The sequence below is a fragment of the Gaeumannomyces tritici genome (assembly GCF_000145635.1).
Source record: "Gaeumannomyces tritici R3-111a-1 unplaced genomic scaffold supercont2.10, whole genome shotgun sequence".
NCBI classification, from domain to species: domain Eukaryota; kingdom Fungi; phylum Ascomycota; class Sordariomycetes; order Magnaporthales; family Magnaporthaceae; genus Gaeumannomyces; species Gaeumannomyces tritici.
The window spans coordinates 99044-119220 of record NW_008804554.1 but is presented as its reverse complement, the minus strand read 5'-3'; the positions used below and the strand labels follow the sequence as shown (position 1 = coordinate 119220).

Below are 20177 nucleotides of genomic sequence, written 5' to 3'. Positions count from 1 at the left end.
TGGCACATTCCCCTTCACTTCCGTGTAATGGCAGATGTCACCAAAGCGGCAAACGTTGATCGTGTTTCCTGTGCCATTACAAGCATAAACACAAAGCACAGTCATGAAGCGATCCGCTCACGACAGCCGGCAAGGGAATCTGGAGACGAGACATTAGATTCTTAACTGCCATCTCGATAGATACCAGAGATATACTGCTAGTCCAGCCGCAGAAGGAGGAAAACATGTTAGGTATAGAATGTATATGCTTCGTAAACAGTTCCTACCCGACCCTGATGCCAGCATAAATCCCAGCCCATGCTTGCAAGCCCAACCATCCGCCTTCCCACCCATGTCCAGATCTCCCAATCTTATATGTTCCTATCCCCGAGCCCGTCGTCCTGGACAGAAGCATGAATAACCACCCAAGAAAATTTACCTTCCCAAGAATTCGGGAAAGGCTAGGCGTGCCAAACACCGTCGGCTCGCCCAAGAAAGGACCGAAATGAGGGGGTTCGGCCGCCAACCAAATGGCGGCTCGCGGCGGCAGACTCTCGATGTTCGTGAGCACATCCATCCAACAGAGATCGCACAGCAGCTGGAAATTGTAAATAAAGTGAACAGTGTCGTTTTTAGAGACAAATGGACCTAAAATAAAAGGACATGAAGAATAGAAGGCAAGAAAATATGACGCAAGAGACAAACAAAGGGTTGCCCGGTCTCTGCAGGATGTATTCGTAGAGTTGAGATATAACTTCAGACCGCCAGACTCCTCGCCAATTCGCCGCAACTATAATCAAGGGATGGGGATGGTGGTGTGATGATAACCGATAACAGAGTCCCGAAGCTCAAGCCAGCTCTGTCGAGTCGTAACGTCATGATGCGAACAAAAGAAAGCTGAGGGGTATAAGGCGATGCGCATGCATTGTATTCCAGTGGGGTGGGTTGTTGGTTTTGTTGTTTTGTGGTGTGGTTTTGAATTTGGTGTATTTTTTTCTGGGAATGTCTTTTCCTCAAGCTCCAGTGATGGCTGCTTTTTTTTCTCTTTCTTTTTTTGCTCCGGGTTTTGTCGATCATCTGTCGTCTTCGGCGTCATCGTCGTCGTCATCCTCCGGGCTCTCCGTTTCCACTTTGGTTCTCTTGTTAGCCGCATTGGACGAGGCGGTAGATTTTCGCTTTGTGCCCGCACCTCCCGTCTCCGCCTTGCCAGCTGCCAGTTCGGCATCTGGCTTGGAGACTGAATCAACCCCCCCACCCTTCTTCTTCTCTATCTCGGCAACCTCATCTGCTGTCAAGAAACGCCCGCCCGGGCCACGGGGCCGCCGCATGGCATGGTTGTGCCTAGACTCGTGTAGGTAAGGCTTGCGACCCTTGGACGTGAGTCGCAGGGCCTCCTCCAAGCGTTGCCTCGCTACTCTGCGCTTGAGGATGCGATGGAACTGCTTCGCGTTGACGTAGAGCGGCGATTCCTCGACAGCACCAGGCTGAATCTCGGGCGACTGCGGTGGAGGGTGCATCTGTTGTGTGGGCATCGGAGGCGGCGCGGCGCCAGGGCGAGCGGCAGCGTGGTTCATCATGGCTTGCGCGTTCGGAACTCCGGGGCTAGTGACCTGGCTCAGGCGACGCTGCGGCAGGTTGTTCATCTGCTGCGGCGACCGCGGTCCAGGCCTGGTATCCTTCTTGGCGTTTGCCCCAGCGATCCGGGGCGATGTTTGTTGCAGGCTGGGATCCTGGGAAACGCCATAAGGGTAGCCTGACCCTGACGCCGCGGCGGTGGCTGCCAGCGCGGCGGCTTGGATCTGGGGCATGGCATAATGCATGCCCTGTTGAGGCACGCCGTACTGTGATTGATACATGGTGTGCCCTTGACTCGCGTTGGCCGGCTGGGATTGTTGCTGCTGTTGTTGTGGCTGCTGCTGCGACTGCTGCGCGGCTTGCGAGGAGAGGATCGGGGAGGCTTGGTGTGCGTGCTGGAGGGACGGCGAGGTGATACTGTTGGACGCCGCCGAGGTCTGATATGCAGAATGTGTGCTCTGGGTTGCTGGCTGGTATTGCGCGTACTCCATCATACTGGAAGCTGGGACTGGGGTACTGCGCCGACAACAGCCGTGACCAGTAAAGGCGAATGCTGGGGTGTGTCGAGGGTGGTCCGCGCAGCTATGTGGACCGTTCGCGTTGCGCGTCCGGTAAGCTTGTATATCCTTTGTTGGCGCGAGATTGGTGGAGCCGAGGGCTGTGATAGCTGGTGGGAGGACAGATAAAGCAGGCAAAAGCTGAGAGGGAGCTGGGGCCGTTTGACTGCGGAGGACCGAACCTTGTGGGAGGGGCGAAGTCCGGACGTGATTTTGAAAGGATTAAGCCTCACCAAGGGTCCAGGCCAAGTTGGGCATGCGCTGAGCAGGGCTGTCGTCACTTGGGTACCCGCGACGTCGGTTGGGATGTGCACACCCAATCTGCTGGGTATGCGTGGATGCGCTGGCAGCTGTCTGGGTGGGCGAAGCAACCTTTGATTGGCTGCGCCGTGGCATATGCGAGCTGATGTAGCCCTTCGTTTGTAACGGGAGGGGGCTGTGGCTAGGCCCTGGGCTGCAATGGGGCGAACAGAAAATGGAGGGCAGAGCCACGTGAATAGCTGGCGACTTGTGGCTAGGGAGGGAGCACCAAGGTAGGCAGGTAGCAGCGATACCTTGTTGTCGCAGGCAGGGACAGAGCACCGGCCTGCGTGCGGGACGGCGCGAGAATTATTCAGTGGCCAGAGGAGCCAGTGGGCGACGGTTCAATCAGCCAGCCAGTACTTGGGGCTTTCGGGTTTTACGTTGTGAGATCTATCCAACCAGGGTTGTCAGCTCCGAAAATGTTGCGAGATATAAGTGGCGAGCGAGAAGAGGGGGTGGAGGTCGGTGATGGGCGAGTGAATTTGGCGCCTCGGACGGAACCCTGGGCCACCATTTGATGCGCTGGCATGCATGACGGGATATGCAGGCTCCAGACACTAGGGGCCCCACATCGCCGACCAGCTCAGCAACACTCCCGCTTGGAAGTTGGAACCACGCCGGCTGGGATCCCTGCTGGCACTCCCCGGTGGCCTCCGGGCGAGGAAACGCAGCAAGGAACCCAGTAAGAAACTGCAACACATCACCTCAGTGGCGTTGGAGAAAAGAAAGAAGCAAAGAAAAAGTACGGTGGGAAAAAAATAAGCAAAGCAGAAAATGGAAAATGGAAGGACGTGAAGTGAAGACAGCGGCGAGGTTGACAACCCGAACAGCCACAAGCTTCGAATCTGCAGAGAGCCGTCAGGTCACCACAAATCCTTGCTGTGACACCTACTGGGAGCCTCGATTGACACGGCAGGCCAAAGAGCCTGTTACGAGATGACGCACACAGACTGGCTGACGGGGAGAACCGAGGCGCGAGGGTCGGATCGCCCAACATCATCCCTTTGTCGTCGTGCGATGACGGCTGCTACTTGGCAGCCACTCTCGTGGGCTCTCGACAACAGATGCCGAGGTGTCAAAGAAATGCCAGCTACTGCGTGGGGATGCGATCTGGTGGAGAGCTAGGAGGTCTAGGTACCGACACATCATGGAGGTAGGACGCCAGCTCAATGGGCGGTGGAGGCCTCGGCAGGAGGAACGACGCCGTGAGAGGGTGATGCAAGTGGCAAGCCATGCTGGGTGTGGTGGATAGACGCTGGGATGGGCGTGTTGGGCAGGGATGTAAAGTAGGGGTGATGCGAGCGTACCGTGTTGTCAAGGTAGGTCGACAACAGCCCGAGGCGGGCTTAGTGGTGGTGGTGGTGGTGGTGGTGGGTGGGGAGGTCTGGGGAACCGGCGGTGTAAACGGCTGTTCAAGATGACCCGTGGGGTAGGGATGCTCAGAGAGAGGCGGGTTTCATAGAAACGAGTTTTTGACGTCGCGAGAACGGAGCAGGCCACAATGAGCATCTGCCGGAAGGAGGATGATATAAGGAAATCCGCATGACAGCATCCGCAAGCCAGAGAGGGCTCGCTGGGTAAGCTCGGCAGCGAGTCGCTGCTTATTTGGGCGGGCGAGGGAGGGGGGTGGACACCTAAACATAGGGTGGGAGGGAGTGCGGCGGTGTGGACCTAGCCACAACGGGGTGCGCGGACGGATGGGGAGCGACGCACTGGCAAATGCGGCTGTAGGTGGGCAGGATGGAAAGAGGGGGCACAAACAAGGCAACTCTGCAAATCGGCAGGTCTGGAGGCGTGCGCTCCTTCACTTACCAAGTTGGACGCTGGCGAGCACGCCAAGCGGGTTGGGCAGGTTGTTAACAAGGCCTTGTCGGCTAGCACGCGGACTTGTCTTGACACTGGGCCGATGTTCTTTTTGAGCGATCCTGGCGGCGACCAAGAGCTCTCTTTCAAATCTGTCCTGCTGCGAATACCATCAGGTCCATGAAACTGAATGCGCAGCCAGGTAATTGGCCTCCGCAGGGAGGAACAATCACCTGACCAGGGTTATGGCCAATGATGGGGACGAGGGTGAAGCTGGAGATGGTGATAGGCCTCCAAAATGGGGAGTCTTTCAAAAGCTCAAGATGAAGTCGAAGCTCGGGGCCAGGTGCTGATTTGCCAGTAATTTTCCTGCCTCGGCGCACACAGAAGCGAGCGTCTGTCCTTGGCCGGGGCGTTGTGGGGGGGCCCCAGGGGCGCCCAAGCAGCAGCTCACGGGAAGGGAGGGGTTTGGTTGGTTCTCAGAGGTCCTCGAGCCGTTATGCGGCAACGTACCTTTGGAAGAGCCAGCGCTATGGTGCGACGAGGGCTGCTGCTCAGCGTCGATTGCTTCTCCGGAGACAATAACACGGGATATATCTCAGGCTGGGCCGTGTCAGACGTCGGATGCGAAACTTGAATCGGAGATGCACACCCAACAACTGAAGGCCACAAGAGATCCCGTGTATGCCCCTCTTTGGGAAAATTCCAGTGGGCGCCAGCGAGGAGGATCCCAAGCGGCCAACGGGTGACTTCTGTTTGCAGAAGCTCTAGTCAGCAACCAAGCGAGAAGCAGGCTGGCGCATGGAAACCCGCAGTGCAGGCGTGTGGCGCGCGACTGTTGGGGTAGCTTTCGCTGTGCGCTCACACGCGAGTTGATTGGGGGTGCGGTGACGGGCTTCTGGCACCCCCGTCAGTCGCGTCGAGGGTGAGGGCTAGGTAGTAGGTGGGCTCAAGGTTGAAAATTACCAGAGTCAAAAGAGACCAAAGCGCGGGGGCTAGGCGATACGCGCAAAGCAGAAAACGCAAAAACAATAAAATAAACAAGCGCCAAACGTCACTGGCGGAGCGGGAAAATACGACGGGAGTATTTGCTCGAATGAAATAATTCGATTGTGGTGAGCGCGGATGTTGATTTGATGGAATTTGGTCGAGGATGGAGACCGAGGCGTTTTGGGGGATGATTGGTCGTGAGAGAAAGAAGACGAGGAGAGTCGAAAGATGATTTGAGGGCAGGCCAGAGTCTTTTTACGCCAATGAATGGATGAATCAGCCATCCAAGTGGGGCGCCAGCAGGTTTTTCTGTTGTCGGCTAATCAGGTTCTGCTGCGCTGCTGTCGCAGCCTTACGCCGGTGGGCCTGGCCGCCCCACTGGGGCATGGCGGTGCGCTCCGGATGGGCGCTGGCGGCCTAAAGGCGGCAGCAGAGGCCTGTCCTTGGCTCGTGTCGAGCGATCGACCGCGCGGGGGGCTGGGGGACCCTCGCAGGCGATGATGGAAGAGGAGGGCCAACGACAGTGCGCGCGCAAGCGAAGCTTCCTCCACATCAAATTGACCTTTGGGCTTGGCTACATTTGGTGCACTACGACACAAGACGTTCCTCGAGCGAGTATCACGAGGTGGGCTGTGCGGCTGCCGGCGGAGGCGGACGCCTGCATCATGTGCAGCTTCTTGTCTACTGTGTACCTCAGCCCACGTACATGGACGCGAGCCCTCGGGGCCCAAATCGCGTCGCAGGCAAAAGGGATCGCGAGGTGGAGACGCGACAGATCGCCGTCGCAAGGATGTCGGCAGCTGGAAGGAAAACACAGGCGCGCATCCGAGGAAGCGAGCTGGACAGACAACATGACCACCCATGGGAGGGAGTGCCAGATGAAACAAAGTCTCTCCGGCCGCCTCCTCCCCATGTCCGTTAGATTTAGGTGGATTCCTTCGCATGGCGTCACACGAAAATCTCCCAGGCCCGGCGCTTGCACCACCGGGTGTTCTAGCAGGCTCCTCCCAGTCGCCGAGACGTCAGCAGTATCCGCAATAGGGTAAATCTCCGGATTTGGGCGTGCGACGTGAGCCATGGTACGACGGGGACGTTATGACGGCCCGTCATCCATCGTGAACCCCCAGGCTTGGATGCGGTTGCCTTTCACTCCCAACACCGCCTCGAGGGTTTGCGTCAGTTGCTCCAGCCTGCTTGGGAGCCCCTGTCTGCAGCACGCAGGACTGACAGCAGCCATGCGCGTGCGCCTAAATGTCGGTGAGATCTGCCTGGCCGTTTTATTTTTGTTGACATGGCCTTGTTTCGCTCCGGACCGCAATCTGCCTCTCAACCGATGTGCGCCTGCTGCCGCCTGCTGTCGCCTTTCAGTTCTTCACACATTTCGTTGAAATTATGGGCCGGCTTTCTGCAAATCCTGGTTAGGCTGGCGGCATATGAATGGCCGAAAAGTGCGCATTTTCAATTTATTTGAGTGGCTGGGCCTTTTTGCATTTCTTGGCCTGTTATTGGCTTGTTTCCGGAAAATCCTGAAAGCAGCCAAGTTCCACCCGCCGAATTGCGCCCACCTGCCGTGCCCGTGACTCACTCATGCCGCCCATGTTTCTCCCAGTCCAAATGTGGCAAGGTCCTGTGGGGCGAATGAGGAGCCTTCGAATCCCCGTTTTGGACACCAGCACATTGTTATCACAGTCGCTTGTGTTGTCGTGTGCGGACCTGGCCCGTATCGGATTGTCGGCGGAAGGCAAATCCAATATCTCATGTTATGGACATTTCGTATCTCAATGTGATGTTGACACGTTCGACAATTCCTTTCCGATATAAGCGCTTGTACCAATTTCAAAATATGCATGGTTTATGGTGGTTTGGTCAGATTTAATTTTGTCGTTGGCCGTATACATCATGAACATCCCCATTGAGCACACTGCCATTGCATTTGGTGGCCGGCTAATGAGTATCAGTAGCACAGCGATCCGGCCGCTGACGAGATAAAGCAACCAGGAAAACAATAAAAACTAGAAGAAAACGGGAGGGACACAGTAAAATACAAAGGGGTAACTACATGTCCGAACAGGCAGATAAGTAACAGATAGGCGCATTCATCCAAGTAGAGACAACTAGATAAAGTAACTGAGCGATGGAAGGAGGATATCGAGGCGGATAAGTGCAGGCAGGTAATCCGACGCCATCCCCTCATTTTGACGACCACCCATCATCTTCTGTTGCTGCATGCCTGCTTTGGGCCCAGGAGACTATGATGAGTAGTCATGTCCTACGCACTCTTATGCGCATGTCTAATATGACGAGACACGCAAGAAATATCAGAGGTGGGTCTTGCAAGTTCATGGATAGTCGGTATCAATCTTTGCCATGTTGTTGGCCTGACACTCCATCGGCCCATTCACTGCCTCTGCGGAAGTGGGTTGGGAAGCGCAGCGAACACTGATCCATGTCCTCACAGGGACTCGCAATTAATAACCCAATGTACCAAGATATTGAACGGCGAGCTTACGTTTGGCTCTATGCGAGCGATGCGTGCGTGTGGAGGCAGCCGCAATATATCTAAACGCATTGGGTGAAAGATGAAATCGAATGTCATATACCTAGCTGAGATATACATGAAGGGAAGGTGGGCTGGGGTTGGTAGCGGTCGCTCGCGTCGACCGAATATGCACACTATATACTTGGGAGAAAGACATGTCGGATTAATGGTATCTAGTGTTAGACCTTGCTCGAGATACCTGTCGGCCAAGGCAGATCACTGGGCAGGTAGACAGCTCAAGAGTTCATCTGTAGATGGCTTGCTTCAGCATCGCCCTGTGAAAGTGATGGCTACCTGGACCGGTAACTTTAAGACGGACGCCATGCATGCTGGCCCGACGTTAATGAGAAGTCTGCAGGTTAGTATATACTAGCTAGACCACTCTATGTCCACACGTATCATATGTCACATCTCCTGCTTCCAACGTCCCTCCCGGTATCCCATACGAGTGCCTATCGCTCAAGGACTACGCGGTGGTCTATATGAAGTGCAAGCCCTTGCCCGTGAAGTATGGCCAGAGTGTGGTGGCCTCATCTACCACCACACAAGTATAGTCAAGCCCTTAGAATGCCTCAACCGGGCGACTGTACGGACAGCCAGTATGGCATGAACCTACCTCCGCGGACGATCCTTCACCCTGGACCATTCAACGACATGGCCTGGCGAGAACTTGGACTGCTCCATATGGAGTCCGAGGAACACACGTCACGCGGGACTGCTAGTGAAATCCACGAGTAAGTTACCAAGGGGGAGGTGGATATGAGCGATGGAAGGAAGGATAACCGCCTCAAGCCGGCGGTGTGGATGCTAGAGCAAGCGACTATATCGTCTAGTACGCCGTGGCATCGCAAGCACAGCTCCCGAAGCGCCGGCGCGGGACGAGCAACATGACCCTTTCCCACGGAATGATTGGAAGCTGGTGTTCGCCAGATGGAACTAGCGAGCATAGTCCAAAAATGGCCAATTACCCATGGCGCCCGCGAATGGGGTGCTGCAGCATCCCCGGGGCACCTGGACAGACGCAGGCCTCGCCCCTAGGACCCGCGCGGGTGTGGCAAGGTGGCCATAGGCATGCGGACGACGGCGCCGACACGCTTGCGTCTGTTCCTGGCGGCTCCCGACTCAACAGGCGGCGGCTACGACAGGGCCTGGCAAGCGCGGCCGCCACGAGGGTCGCGTGGGGACGGAGACTGAGCGGCCGGTGGATTAGCCGCCGGCAGGAGGATAGAGCTGTATCGAAGCAGTTTCGATGGAGGTGGGAGTTTAGGATCGTATATGTTGAGCGATATCCCCCCCTCGGTTTCGACGTGGTCAACTCCAAGAAGTGTAGACCACATCGGCTCCTGGTTGCTTTCTCTTACTTTTCCCCTTTCGATCTCCATCTCCGCATCATATTTTGGCTGGATTCTTTCTCGAGTCAGCAAGTTTCCTCCTTCCGCAGCCAGATAAAAAGCACCTACCACATCGAGATTGCCCATCATCAATCAATATTACCCCCTCTGTTCCGCACCACCCAAGACCGGTAGCGAAAGGGCTGTCTCGGGCCGCTGCTGTTATTTTTACCGTCATTCCAGGTCGCCCTCTCCGAAGACGCCACGAGAGGCAAACGAGGTACGAGGTCGATATGACGGGCAGCCCGTGGCAGCAGCGCAGCAATACCTGGGGGTTTGAGGTGGTCATGGCTGCAGGCCAATCACGGGGCCGTGGGCTAAGAATAGGGCACTTTGATCAGCGCTAACGAAGGCCTGCCGGACAGCCAACCAGCGTCGAACCCCCCGCTTGGAGTGGGGCGCTACACTGATCGACTTTTCTTCTTCAATTTTCCAGGTTGGTGCTGCGATCCCAATGTGCTCTCAATGGCTGCTTCAGGACCTGGCTAGGCTAGCCAAGCTGGCCTTAGCATGTCCAGCCCCCTAGCCCCCTCCCCCGGCAGACCTGAGGGACGCGCGATGGCTGACCTCTGGGGCACAGCACGCAGACTGGGGAGGATTTGATCACGTCGCGGGGCGTGGCAGCTGGCGAATCACAGACTGGGCTCCCGGCACTTGCTTCCACGACGTCGCTGGCTCCCGGCGCGTCGGCCAATCCTTGGACACAGAGCGTCGTGCAGCGTGCAGCTTGACGCCGGGCATTTTCACTCGGCCCCTCCCCTGGCCCAGTGCCTAGGTACGTCAGACTTTCTTTGCGCTCCGTGGCTCCCATCCCATCCCATCGCCTTGTCGCCCGGCCTTTCAGTCCATCCCATCGCTCGACCCGGCCCGCCAGAGCCTGTGCTGGGGGAGACGAAGAAAGGGGACGGCGGCCAACGGAGCTAGCGACTCCAGCCAGGGGCGGACGCGACCCGACTGGACAGCGCCTGGAACCCCAGCCCCAAGTGTGTGCTTGCTCCAGGCGGCACAAGCTGGTACTTTAGATGTACCGCCGGCTGGCTGTATCCACCCTCCACCTCTACCCTCCATGCCCTGCCTAGCCCATGCACCTGCGAGTGGGCTGGCACGTACGCTGGCCAGCTCGGCAGCCAGGCCCAGCCAGTGCCAGTCACTCCAACCGCCAGGCGGCTGCGCCCACACAGGCGGCGGCCGAGCTCGCAGCAACTGCAATGCAGGGCTAAAGCACGTCTCAGCACATCTCGATGGGGGAGCGCACGAATGCACGCACGCCAGGACCGGGGTCGGTTTTGGTGGACTGCTCTGTTTGTTCTCCTCCTCGGCTTGTTTTGCTTTGCCTGCTTTGCCTGCTGGACCCTGCCTGCTCTGGCGCTGGGCCGTCTGTCTGGAGCGCTCCGCTAGCCAATCACATCCGGATGACAGGCGCCAAAGAGACAAAAGAGGGATAATTAACACTGAGTGAGAAGCTAGCAACCTGTAGCTACCTGTCGCTACACGCACCTACCTGGGCTCGAAGCACAAGCACCGCACCGCAGAGGGACAACACGGGCCAGACCCCTACTCAGCGATCCCGCCGAAGCGCCAGACGCCCATCAGCCAACCAGCGCGCCCTGGTGGCACGCAACAAGCCCACCCCCCACCTCTGCCCGCGCTTCCTCCCTTTTAGCACCATCAACCCTGTCAGCGCCCTCTCTCCCACTCTCGCTCCCCTGTCCTGCCACCCCCGACGACCCATCGATTCGGATCACATTACGACCCATTACGACCCGCCCAGGCGCGCGGGGATCCGGGAGGGACAGCAACAGACACAAGTACCCACTGGCGCTTCGTCCTGCCTCCACCCCTGGCTCGTGGCACTTGCCCACCTTGTCGAGGTACCTTGTCTCCCTAGGTACCTTGTCTCCCTTGCCTTCTGCCTGCCTCACCTCCGGACCAAGCCCGCTGCTTGCTTTACCGCCGGGCGAACCGCACCCGGTTCCTAATATAACCAACCGCCCGCCCTCTCGTCTCCTCTGCTCCATCCTTTCCCCCCCACAACTGCCGACTCTTCCTGCCTCCCCTTCCCTCCAGGGCAAGTCGGCTTGACAGTTCCATCCTGTCGTAGGTTGCTCTCCAAGTCATTCGCTTGACTGGACCTTGATAGCCTTGATCACCGGCATAACACACTCGTCAACATGCCTTCGACCACCAAGCCCAAGCTTCCGGCGCTCACCACGCCCGTCACGGCGTCCTTCCCTGCCGAAGCCCTGGCCTCGGCAGTCTCCATGAAGACGCCGCTGTCGGCCGTGCTGCGCGACCCGCTTGCTTCGGCTGGCCTGCCGTCTGCCGGTCTCCCGTCGGCCGGCATGGCCTCTCCATTCAGCGCCGTTGCCATGATCAAGACGGAGGAGGCGCTGGCCAAGACGCCCATCACCCCGCCTATCGCATACCTCGACTTTCTGAAGCTGGCCAGCCCCGTCCTGGCCAGCCCGCCGCCGACTGCCGGATGCGCAAAGTCCAAGCTGAGCCGGACGTCGTCATCCGAGTCCAACGACAGCACAAAGTCGCCCTCGTCGGACGAGGCGGCCGAGGACAGGACCGACGGCGAGCTGATCGACAGCGCACCGTCGACGGCAACCAGCGACGCCAGCGAGTGCTCATGCGACTGCGACCATATCCACAAGTCCCCGACGGCCAAGCCGGCCAACGCTCCCGCATCACCCTTTGCCAACCACCCGTTGTCCGCCCCCGCAACTGGCGCCACCACCTTCGCAAGCATGAGGATTCCGCCCTCACCAGCCACAGGGAACGTCGACTCGCCCGTCCAGTCGCCCTTCAGCGCCCGCTCTGTGCGCTCCCCGTTCGACTGGGAAGCTGCGCTGAAGGCGCGGAGGTATAACGAGGCCAACAAGGTCAGCAGCAACGGCCACCTCCAAGGCTGCAGCAAGGCCGCGGCAACACCCCGCACCAGCGTCAGGCATATCCGCGAGGTGGTCACGAGGACAGTCACCTACACCCCGCGCATGGACCCTGCGCCCAAGGGAAAGAGGAGGAAAGTCCAGTGAGGTTGTTACTGTTGTACAGCCAACCGATTAATCGTCTCGCATTCTTGCCGACATCTACCAACCCTTTTTCCCGCCATTTAATCATTCCGTTTGTTCATAACACAACCAAGCGCCCTTGACGGTGCGCATATGAAGACGCTCGAGCGCCGAGCACCAAAATCACCGGACGATACCGGAACCAAGGGCATGACTCTAGCGACGACCCCGTACCACCGCCTATCGACCGTCAAATCTATAGATGATACCAGCATGAGGACCGGGCTCGTCTCCTAGCGAGACTGCTCGACCCTTTGTGCACACACGAACAACCTCCAACGCCTTTTTCTTAACCGTATTTTTTATTACCCCTCCTCTCTCCCCCCCCCAAACCAACCCCGCCAAATGCTGGACACACAGCATTTGGCTTGCATGAATGATGGATGGCAAACATGAGAAGTTTCAGCGTCTGGCGTACTTGATGGGCGTGGTGGGAAGGAATTCTGTTTTTTTTTGTCTGTTTCTTTCGTCTTCCCTCTTTTTGCCATCGAACTACGGAGTCGGTGCAGGGTCAAAAGCGGAGGAGGGCATCTTGGTCAAAAGCAAGAGAGGGCGGTGTCGACTTTGCCCACGGCTGTCCAAACCTCTCACTTGCTTGGGAATGACATGGAGTTCTTGGCGGCGTTGTATTGGGCTCTTGTTGAAGCCCGCCTGTGTTTCGATCTTGTGCCATAGTCCCAACACGATACTCGAACCCAACTGCCTCTGTCTCTGTTTCTGTCCACCAGGTACATACCATCTACGCTTCGATATCATTTGTCGATGGGATAGTACATGCACATCCGATCCTCCGAACTCGCTGACTGGTGGGAATCACGAATACACACAAAAACATAACATTTGCCTTTTGATTGTTTATTTATTTTGATTTTCGTCGCGGGCACGCCATTCAGCCGTGTGCGCGGCCAAGTGGGCGCGGTCTCGTCCTCGGTGACCTACTGGAGACATGGCGATCACCGGCGGGCCCTTTTCTTCGGCCATCCAAGATCCAAGAGGCGGATGACGTTGCAGAGTACGTACCAGCGGGACAGTGGGATTGGGGACAGCTAGCCCTCCCCCTTCTACACTGATACATGGCCCTTCCCACCTCGGGCGGGTCATGTGTAAAAAAAGTAAAAAGAAAGGAAAAAAAGGACGGCACAGCACATCACAACAGCTTGAAAAGAATTGGGATGGGACATGGGGGCATGGGAATGTGCACAAAGAGGAGGGAAGGGAAGGAAGGGTGTGTGCCGCACCCATCCCATCCTATCCCATCCCATCACCCATCCCAGATCGGGAGAGCGACGGTGCGGTGGGAAGCAAGCGGGCAGCGGCGCGCCATTGGTCGCCCGCCGTCGTCGGCACGCGCATGGCAAGGGGGTGAGGGGGGGTGGTGTGGATGGCAGTTTAAGCGCCGGACTTGTCAGGGCCCCCCCCCCCTCCAGAAGCACGCGCTTCCACGCCCCACCATTGGCTGGTGTTGTGCTGCAGACAGCATGCATGCAAAGGAACGAACAGGACGCAAGCTGCACGCCCGCGGGCCTGCGGCGTCTGATTGGCTGGGGCGGGGGCGCACGTTAAGCGCCGGGTCTAGGCTGCCCTTGACGTGTGATGTGCAGCAGCAGCAGCAGCAGCAGAGGAAGAGGTCTCTTTTTTTTTTTCCCCCCTTCTCTTTTCTTTTCTGTTGTTGCCAATTTTGTGTCGGACGAACCGCCACCGGGACGCCCAATCAAGGGCTACCAAGCCGATGATGCCAATTTTGGCACCTCTCAGCTTCCTTTGCTATCGTCAGTTCGCTGTTGACGGCATCGCAATTTGTCGACAGGACTCGAGAGGAGAAAAAAATTAAGTGATGGAGATAATAATAGCAAAGAGCACATGATACATAGCTACTACGTAGACTCACAAACACCCCCCCTGCCTCGATCTCGTCGCCAATCTCCAGGTCCAAGGTTGGTGATTGGCCGTGGCTCCGCTCCGAAGTCACACCCACGAACCCTCCAACCAACCAAGCAGAGGCAGCCGTGTCCAGAATGGATGGCAGGCCGGGCAGGTAGGGTATGGTATGTAGGTACCTAGGCAGGCGGCCAGCTCTACCCATAGCAGACAGTTGAATATTCCCCGAAGGTCACCGGATTAGCCCGCGCCTACCCTACCCACACTCCCTCCATCCCTCCATCCCTCCATTCCTCCCCTCCACTCCCTCCCCCCTCCCCCTCCCCCTCCCCTGGCGTGGATCCCGCGATCCCGCAGCCCGAGATGAAACACGGGTGCTTCCCAGCGAAGCAGGTACCAACACCTGGCGATGCGCCCAGTAGTAGACCACGTTCCCCTCTGCAGCGGCACCGGCCAGGGTTGGATGGTCGTGTTTCAGAGTTCAAAGCTTCGCTCATGTGTTCCATTCCATTTATAGAAGAAACGGCCGCCTGATATGACCTCACACCACTGTTGCCACACCACCCCTCCCACAGGCTCGCCCTGGCGCGGCGGCAGCGGCGGCGGCGGCGCAGTTCCGGGCCTCGCGCGCCGTCGCCAGCGCGAGCACGACGCGGACGCCCGCGGCAGTCAGCACGTGGACCCACAGCCGCTGCGCGTCGCTGAGCCGGTCGTTTGCGCTCTTGACCTCGGCGAACATGACCTCACCCGCCCGCCACAGCAGCAGGTCGGGCATCCCGGACCCGCGCTGCCGGTACTCCTGCGCCATGACCTTGCACACGGCCGCGAGCGCCTCGCCGCCGAAGCTCCCGACCAGCTCCGCGAGGTCCTCGAGCGCAAAGTCCCAGTTCAGCCCGACCACGCACGTGCGCCGCTCGCGCTCGCGCTCGTGCACCCGGCGCAGGATCGCCGCCGCCCCGCCGTTGCCGATCTCCACCAGCCGGTGGTTGATCTCGCTCGCCCGCGCCGCGTAGAAGGCGTCCGTGTGGAGGTCCAGGGGGCAGGCCTGGTACGCTGTCTGGAACACATTGGGGATGTAGAGAAAGAGTATGTCGTAGAAGAGGTACGCGAAGATGGTGCGGAGGATGCCGCCCTCGGCGTGGTAGCCCTTCCAGCCTTGCTTCCGGTAGTGCGACAGGCACATCTCCTCGACCGAGCATTCCGCCCCGTCCTCGTGCTCGTCTATCCATATCGTTTTGGTGCTCTGGCCGCGCCCCAGCTTCCCGGGTCCGGCCTCCTGATCTCGGATGACCTGAATGCCCTCGATAGTGTGCTCTTCGGGTGCCCTCAAGCGCACATGTCCGAAATCATGCTGCAACCGTCGTGGGACTTTAAGCCTCCTTTCGAGCTTCACGAGCCGCTTCTGGAGGTCGTAGTGGAATATCAGGTGGCAGTCCCGGTCCTCCAGCGCAGTCTCGCACGTAGCTACGGCGATACGCCGCCAACGCTTCCTTTCCTGCTCGAGCTTCGCTCCGGCGACCAGGCTCGGGTCCTCGGCCTCGACCATGTAGCGTTCCTCCAGCAGAGCCTTGCGCTGGTACCACGACCCGCGCCGGGCCATGTGGAAAAGCCGCTGGTCGAGAAGCTCCGTAAGCAGGGCGTGCTCCTCCTTGTACTCGTGGAGACGCCCATACGCATACGCGGTTTTGTGGGCGATGCGAGTAAAGGCATGGGCCGCGTTGAATCGGCGGAGGTAACAACCCTCGCCCGCGTCGTAGACCTGGTCCTCCTTGACCTGTTCCTCCCGCAAGAGCTCGCGCCACCGGGGCGCAACACCGCTGAAAAGGCGGACCACTTCGCGGAAGCCTGCCTCACCGGGCGGCCCACTCTCGAGCATCTTGTCGACTTCGAACTGGGTCCTAACCGCCTGTTCGAATTCCAACAGCATGCGCCGCGAAGTGAATATGTTGGCAGACCTGCACACTATATACTCGGGGAAGTTTCTCCGCGACATCTTGGCGAGGATTATCGTGGTCAGAGACTTCTCAGTCCACTCGGTCGACCTATAAAAGACAAGATGGACCCTCTCGAATAGCTTAAACACCAAAGGCGAGAGCCTGATGCAGGGGCCGGTGACGGCAAGAATATTGCCGAGAAGCCTAGCACGGTGGCTCAAGTTGCCTGATTCCCGGTCTTGGCTTTCGGGAGACTCGGCCACGTCAGGGGTAGACCCGCCGGTGTTGGTCCGCCTCAGGCCGACCGAGGCAAGGGACACCTGCCGAGAGCTCGCACGGCACAGCGCCTTCTGTAGCTCGGCCTTGTTCCGACCCTGCACCTTGCACTCCTTTGCCAGCACCTTGAGCTCGTCGAGATTCAGTAGGGATAGAGCCTCTTCGACGGTGGCCACAAAGTCACTGGAAGAGTCGGCAAACGCAAATGTGTCGCCCAGGGCGTCCCGTTCTGGCTCTACACAAGCTGGAGTATCTGGGCAGTCCAGAGGCACCCCGGTAGGAAGCTTTCTGCACTCCTGGAGCGACTGCACCGCGGCTGCGGGGTCCACAACGTCCGAGTACGAGGCCAGGGAGCCGGAGCGGTGCCACGCAGCCGTCTTGCGCAGGAAGAGGCGGACGTACCTAGCAACGGTTTGTTTCTGCTGTCAGCGACCATCGGCTTCTTGGCGGGCGGGCGGGCGGGCGGCGGCGGTAGACCGACAGGTACTGGGATCCGTAGTCGAGCGCCCTCCAGGCGTCGAAGACGGCCGTCTCCTTCGCGTCAAAGAGGCAAGCCTCGTCCGACAGCACCGTCTCGAGCGCGAGGTTGAAGGCGTCCACATAGATGGAACTCCGCCCCTTGACCCAGTTCCTCGCCTCGAGCCTCGCCGACAGCGTGTCCTCCAGAAGGGCCTCTTCCGTGCCGCTCGCCGTCTCGTACGTGTCGACGGCGTCCTGGCCTGCCTCAAATGGAGGCGGCAGCGCGCTCTCGAACGGGGTGTTGAAGTCGTCGACGTCGGGCCCGAGGCCCAGTTCGGACGCCTCTGTATCCGCTTCCACGTCCGTATATGCTTTGGGGCGGGACGAGGGCCGGGCGCGGTCATCGCCAGACTCTCTTGGTGTCTCCTCATCGTTACCGACGGCATGATTAGGGACATCAGTTTTGGGTCGCTTGGACGCTCTTGCTCCCCCTGCAAGAGTTGAAGGAGAAAGCCTTTTCACGAAAGCATCCATGGTTCGCAAAGAGGGGCAAGTCGCAACCAGCTCAGTCTCGCCAGGCAGACGAAACGCGTCGGGAGATGAGGAGCTGAGCTGAGGGACGACGGAGGGACGCGAGAGCACGTGCTGTCGTGCTAGGCAGCTCCGAGTGTGTACAGGGGTGTGCCCCACCTCGCAATAATGCATGGAACTCAATGTCTGCTAAAACCAGTGGATGCTGGGAACAGCTCCCATCCGCACGGAACCCCTCCCCATCACTGCCCCCGTCGCCAACCATTATCAGAGATACAGGGCAAATCCGCGCCCCTCGAGTAGTACAATGTCACAGCCAGACCCCATGGACGAAGACGGGGCAGCCTTTGCGCCCGCGGCCGACCAGGAGCCGGATATCAGCCAGGCCGCGGCAGCTTTCCAGGCCGCTACGGCGCCGCCCCCGACGACCGATGCGACGGGCGTGGCGCCGTCGGATGGTGCTCTCGCAAGTGTAAGCTGCCATTGCCAGATACCCCTTGACTTCTTTTAAGTGCCCGTACCCTAGCTATGGCCATGCGACCGCCCGCGACATGGTCTCCGAGTGGAAATTCGGCGGGCGCCGCAAGATGGCATAGTCGTCTATATACATCGCCCATCTGCTGTGCGGCCCCCAGACGCCAAATGCAAACATCCAACCAAGCCTCCGACCAAGCAAACCACCTCCTACTATCGACATCTTCTCCTCGTGATCCCTCCCTCCCTGCCCACGTCACACAACAAGCAAACACGCCAGCCCTATCTAACCAAAACCCTCACCCCCTCCCACACAGCTCTCCGCAACCCAAGGTGCCGCCGCGATATCGACCGAATCGCCCCAGTTCCCGAACCAACCGCAACCGATATCGCCCGCCGCCGCCGCCGCCACTGCACCATCACCGGCGGCCCAGCCAGCAGCAGCGGCAGCAGCAGCAACAGCAACGGCCACGGGAGCAACGGCGGCCTCGTCGCCGCTGCCGCCCCCGCGTACCGGCACGCCGACGATGCGCTCGGCCAACCCGGACGCCGGCTCGCGCGCCACGTCGCAGCACCCGCCCGACTCGGGTTTCGTCATGCCCGCCGAGGCCACCCCGCACGGCGCCCCCGCGAGGCGCTACCTCAACACAAAGGTCACGGGCGTCCTGCTGGAGGGCATGAAGCTCATCGCAAAAGAACAGTTCAGTTCCCCCCCACCGTTCCTCCCGAATGATTCCCGAATGAGAGTGAGTGAAGTGTTCATCCACCATAGTTCTAACCACCGACTCATTAGGCCCAAGGACCCCTTGCGAGTACTGGGAGAGTTCCTACTCCAGCGTTCGAAGGAGCTTGAGCCCGCCGTCTAAGTCGACCGTGCATCGGAACTCGAGTTCAACGCAGGACACTACAGGTAGCAACTGGGAACCACGATGGACCGCACTCTGAACGAAATGTATCAACGTATCACAAGACCAGGACGGGGGATGCAAGCGGTCCATACACATACGGCCCTGAACACTAGCGCGTAATCAGATATGAACGCAGACAGACAGCTTTGGGCGGCGGGGTTAGGGAGTTGATTGCTTCTCAACGACACCATTGTAGGGTAGGACTTTCTTCCATTTCAGTCCTATAGATCGGAGCTGCCATTTTTTGGCGTCCCCAAGTGACACAAAAGACCCGCGCCGGGAACATGGCACGGCGCCTCTGCGCCTTTTCCGAACTTGTCGCTCCAAATGCATTTGCAGGAACCCATAACCACCCCAAACTCCGTTGTGACCGTCCCAGCCAAGAAAACCGGAATGCCGAGCCGCACGGCCGAGTGGGCGCGCCGCGCTCGCAAACCCCTCCCCCACACGCCCGTCACACAGACGCTGCTTTACGCAACGATGGTGCTGGCGGTGGCGGACTCGTACCTCCAGGTGGGGGGCAGGACGCCGACCGTCTTGTAGTAGCGGGCCAGGCGGTGGATACGCGACTCGATCAGAATCAGGCGGAACTTGGAGTCCTTGTCCTTGCGGTTGCGCTCAAGGTGCTTGCGGACCGAGACAGCCTGGCCGGGGGGAGTGGGAAGAGTCAGCACACACGTTTGACAAGCAACAAGTTCGCCGCTGGGAGTCGGCACCAACCTTCTTGATCAACATGTACAGGTCCTCCGGGATATCGGGGGCGAGGCCTGGAATAATTATCACTCCGTCAGTCTATGACCAAGCAGAGGCATCAACGCAGAGACCCCGTCCCTGTAGCCGCGGGGGGCTACCGAGCACGGGATCCCGCTGTGTTGTTTCTTTTGGTGTGATGGCGCGCGGGCCAGAGGGCGGCATTCGAATGTGTCGCCCTCGGGCTTCGGCAGAGGGGGTGGGCTCGTTCAAACCGTACCGCTCGACTTGAGGATGCGCAGGATCTTGTTACCTGTTAAGAGAAACGGGCGCTTGTCAGTACGTCTTTCGGCAACCAGCTTCCTCCTTTCCCGACGCCGTCCGCCCCGCGCCTGCACTTACCAGTCACAACCTTGACCTGGGCGATGCCGTGCGAGTCACGGAGGACAACACCGATCTGGGAGGGGGTGGCGCCCTTCTTGGCCAGCTTGCAGATCTGCTCGACGACCTGCTCGGGCGTGGTCTTGAGCCATGCCGGCGGGTTGCGCGAGTACGGGATCGCCGAGGACGAGATTCCCTTTCCGTTGCTGTGAAGACGACCCATTTTGGCGGTTTGATGTGGTGATGGCGGAGAGGAGCCTGGTTGTCGACGATGTCCTTTTTTTTTCGGTTTGTCGCGGAGACGTCAGGCAAGTTGAATGTCTGAAATCGACGGACGTTTCGCACGCACGATGTGGGAAAAATTCGCTTAATTAGGGCCAGCTGCCAATTGGTGGGGCAGTGGGTGGGGGCGAGAGCTCTGTGGAACAGCCC

At 58.9% G+C, this 20177-nt stretch overlaps 7 protein-coding genes across 8 annotated transcripts; 3 read left to right on the top strand and 4 right to left on the bottom strand.

Moving 5' to 3' along the window:
• Nucleotides 1-133: 133 nt before the first annotated feature.
• Nucleotides 134-5387, bottom strand: GGTG_12878. Of its 2 annotated transcripts, none has more exons than XM_009230779.1 (2): nt 3722-5387; nt 134-2804 (listed from the first exon to the last, which is right to left on the bottom strand). In XM_009230779.1, the coding sequence occupies exon 2, from the start codon at nt 2046-2048 to the stop codon at nt 1053-1055; it is 996 nt and encodes a 331-aa protein (XP_009229043.1). In that variant the 5' UTR covers nt 2049-2804; nt 3722-5387; the 3' UTR covers nt 134-1052. The 2 variants fall into 2 exon arrangements, with proteins under 2 accessions (XP_009229043.1, XP_009229044.1); XM_009230780.1 differs by having other exon boundaries at nt 4227-5387.
• A 42-nt stretch (nt 5388-5429) lies between these two features.
• Nucleotides 5430-6349, bottom strand: GGTG_12877 (hypothetical protein). Its single transcript, XM_009230778.1, has 2 exons — nt 5914-6349; nt 5430-5624 (listed from the first exon to the last, which is right to left on the bottom strand). Exons 1-2 carry the CDS (start codon nt 6283-6285, stop codon nt 5484-5486), a joined length of 513 nt encoding a protein of 170 aa, XP_009229042.1. The 5' UTR covers nt 6286-6349; the 3' UTR covers nt 5430-5483.
• Nucleotides 6350-8032: 1683 nt separating this feature from the next.
• Nucleotides 8033-9274, top strand: GGTG_12876 (hypothetical protein; the record flags this gene model as incomplete). Its single annotated transcript, XM_009230777.1, has 3 exons — nt 8033-8104; nt 8296-8480; nt 8816-9274. The coding sequence occupies 3 exons, from the start codon at nt 8033-8035 to the stop codon at nt 9270-9272; spliced, it is 714 nt and encodes a 237-aa protein (XP_009229041.1). The 3' UTR covers nt 9273-9274.
• Nucleotides 9275-10524: 1250 nt separating this feature from the next.
• Nucleotides 10525-13060, top strand: GGTG_12875 (hypothetical protein). Its single transcript, XM_009230776.1, has one exon. It carries the CDS (start codon nt 11309-11311, stop codon nt 12176-12178), a length of 870 nt encoding a protein of 289 aa, XP_009229040.1. The 5' UTR covers nt 10525-11308; the 3' UTR covers nt 12179-13060.
• A 1346-nt stretch (nt 13061-14406) lies between these two features.
• On the bottom strand, nt 14407-17360 carry GGTG_12874 (coiled-coil domain-containing protein MTMR15). Its single transcript, XM_009230775.1, has 2 exons — nt 16784-17360; nt 14407-16704 (listed from the first exon to the last, which is right to left on the bottom strand). Exons 1-2 carry the CDS (start codon nt 17293-17295, stop codon nt 14634-14636), a joined length of 2583 nt encoding a protein of 860 aa, XP_009229039.1. The 5' UTR covers nt 17296-17360; the 3' UTR covers nt 14407-14633.
• A 127-nt stretch (nt 17361-17487) lies between these two features.
• On the top strand, nt 17488-19021 carry GGTG_12873 (hypothetical protein). The gene is made up of 3 exons (XM_009230774.1): nt 17488-17764; nt 18084-18466; nt 18560-19021. The coding sequence occupies exons 1-3, from the start codon at nt 17495-17497 to the stop codon at nt 18630-18632; spliced, it is 726 nt and encodes a 241-aa protein (XP_009229038.1). The 5' UTR covers nt 17488-17494; the 3' UTR covers nt 18633-19021.
• GGTG_12872 (40S ribosomal protein S13) lies at nt 18680-20037 on the bottom strand. Its single transcript, XM_009230773.1, has 4 exons — nt 19767-20037; nt 19645-19677; nt 19395-19441; nt 18680-19318 (listed from the first exon to the last, which is right to left on the bottom strand). Exons 1-4 carry the CDS (start codon nt 19966-19968, stop codon nt 19145-19147), a joined length of 456 nt encoding a protein of 151 aa, XP_009229037.1. The 5' UTR covers nt 19969-20037; the 3' UTR covers nt 18680-19144.
• Nucleotides 20038-20177: the final 140 nt, after the last annotated feature.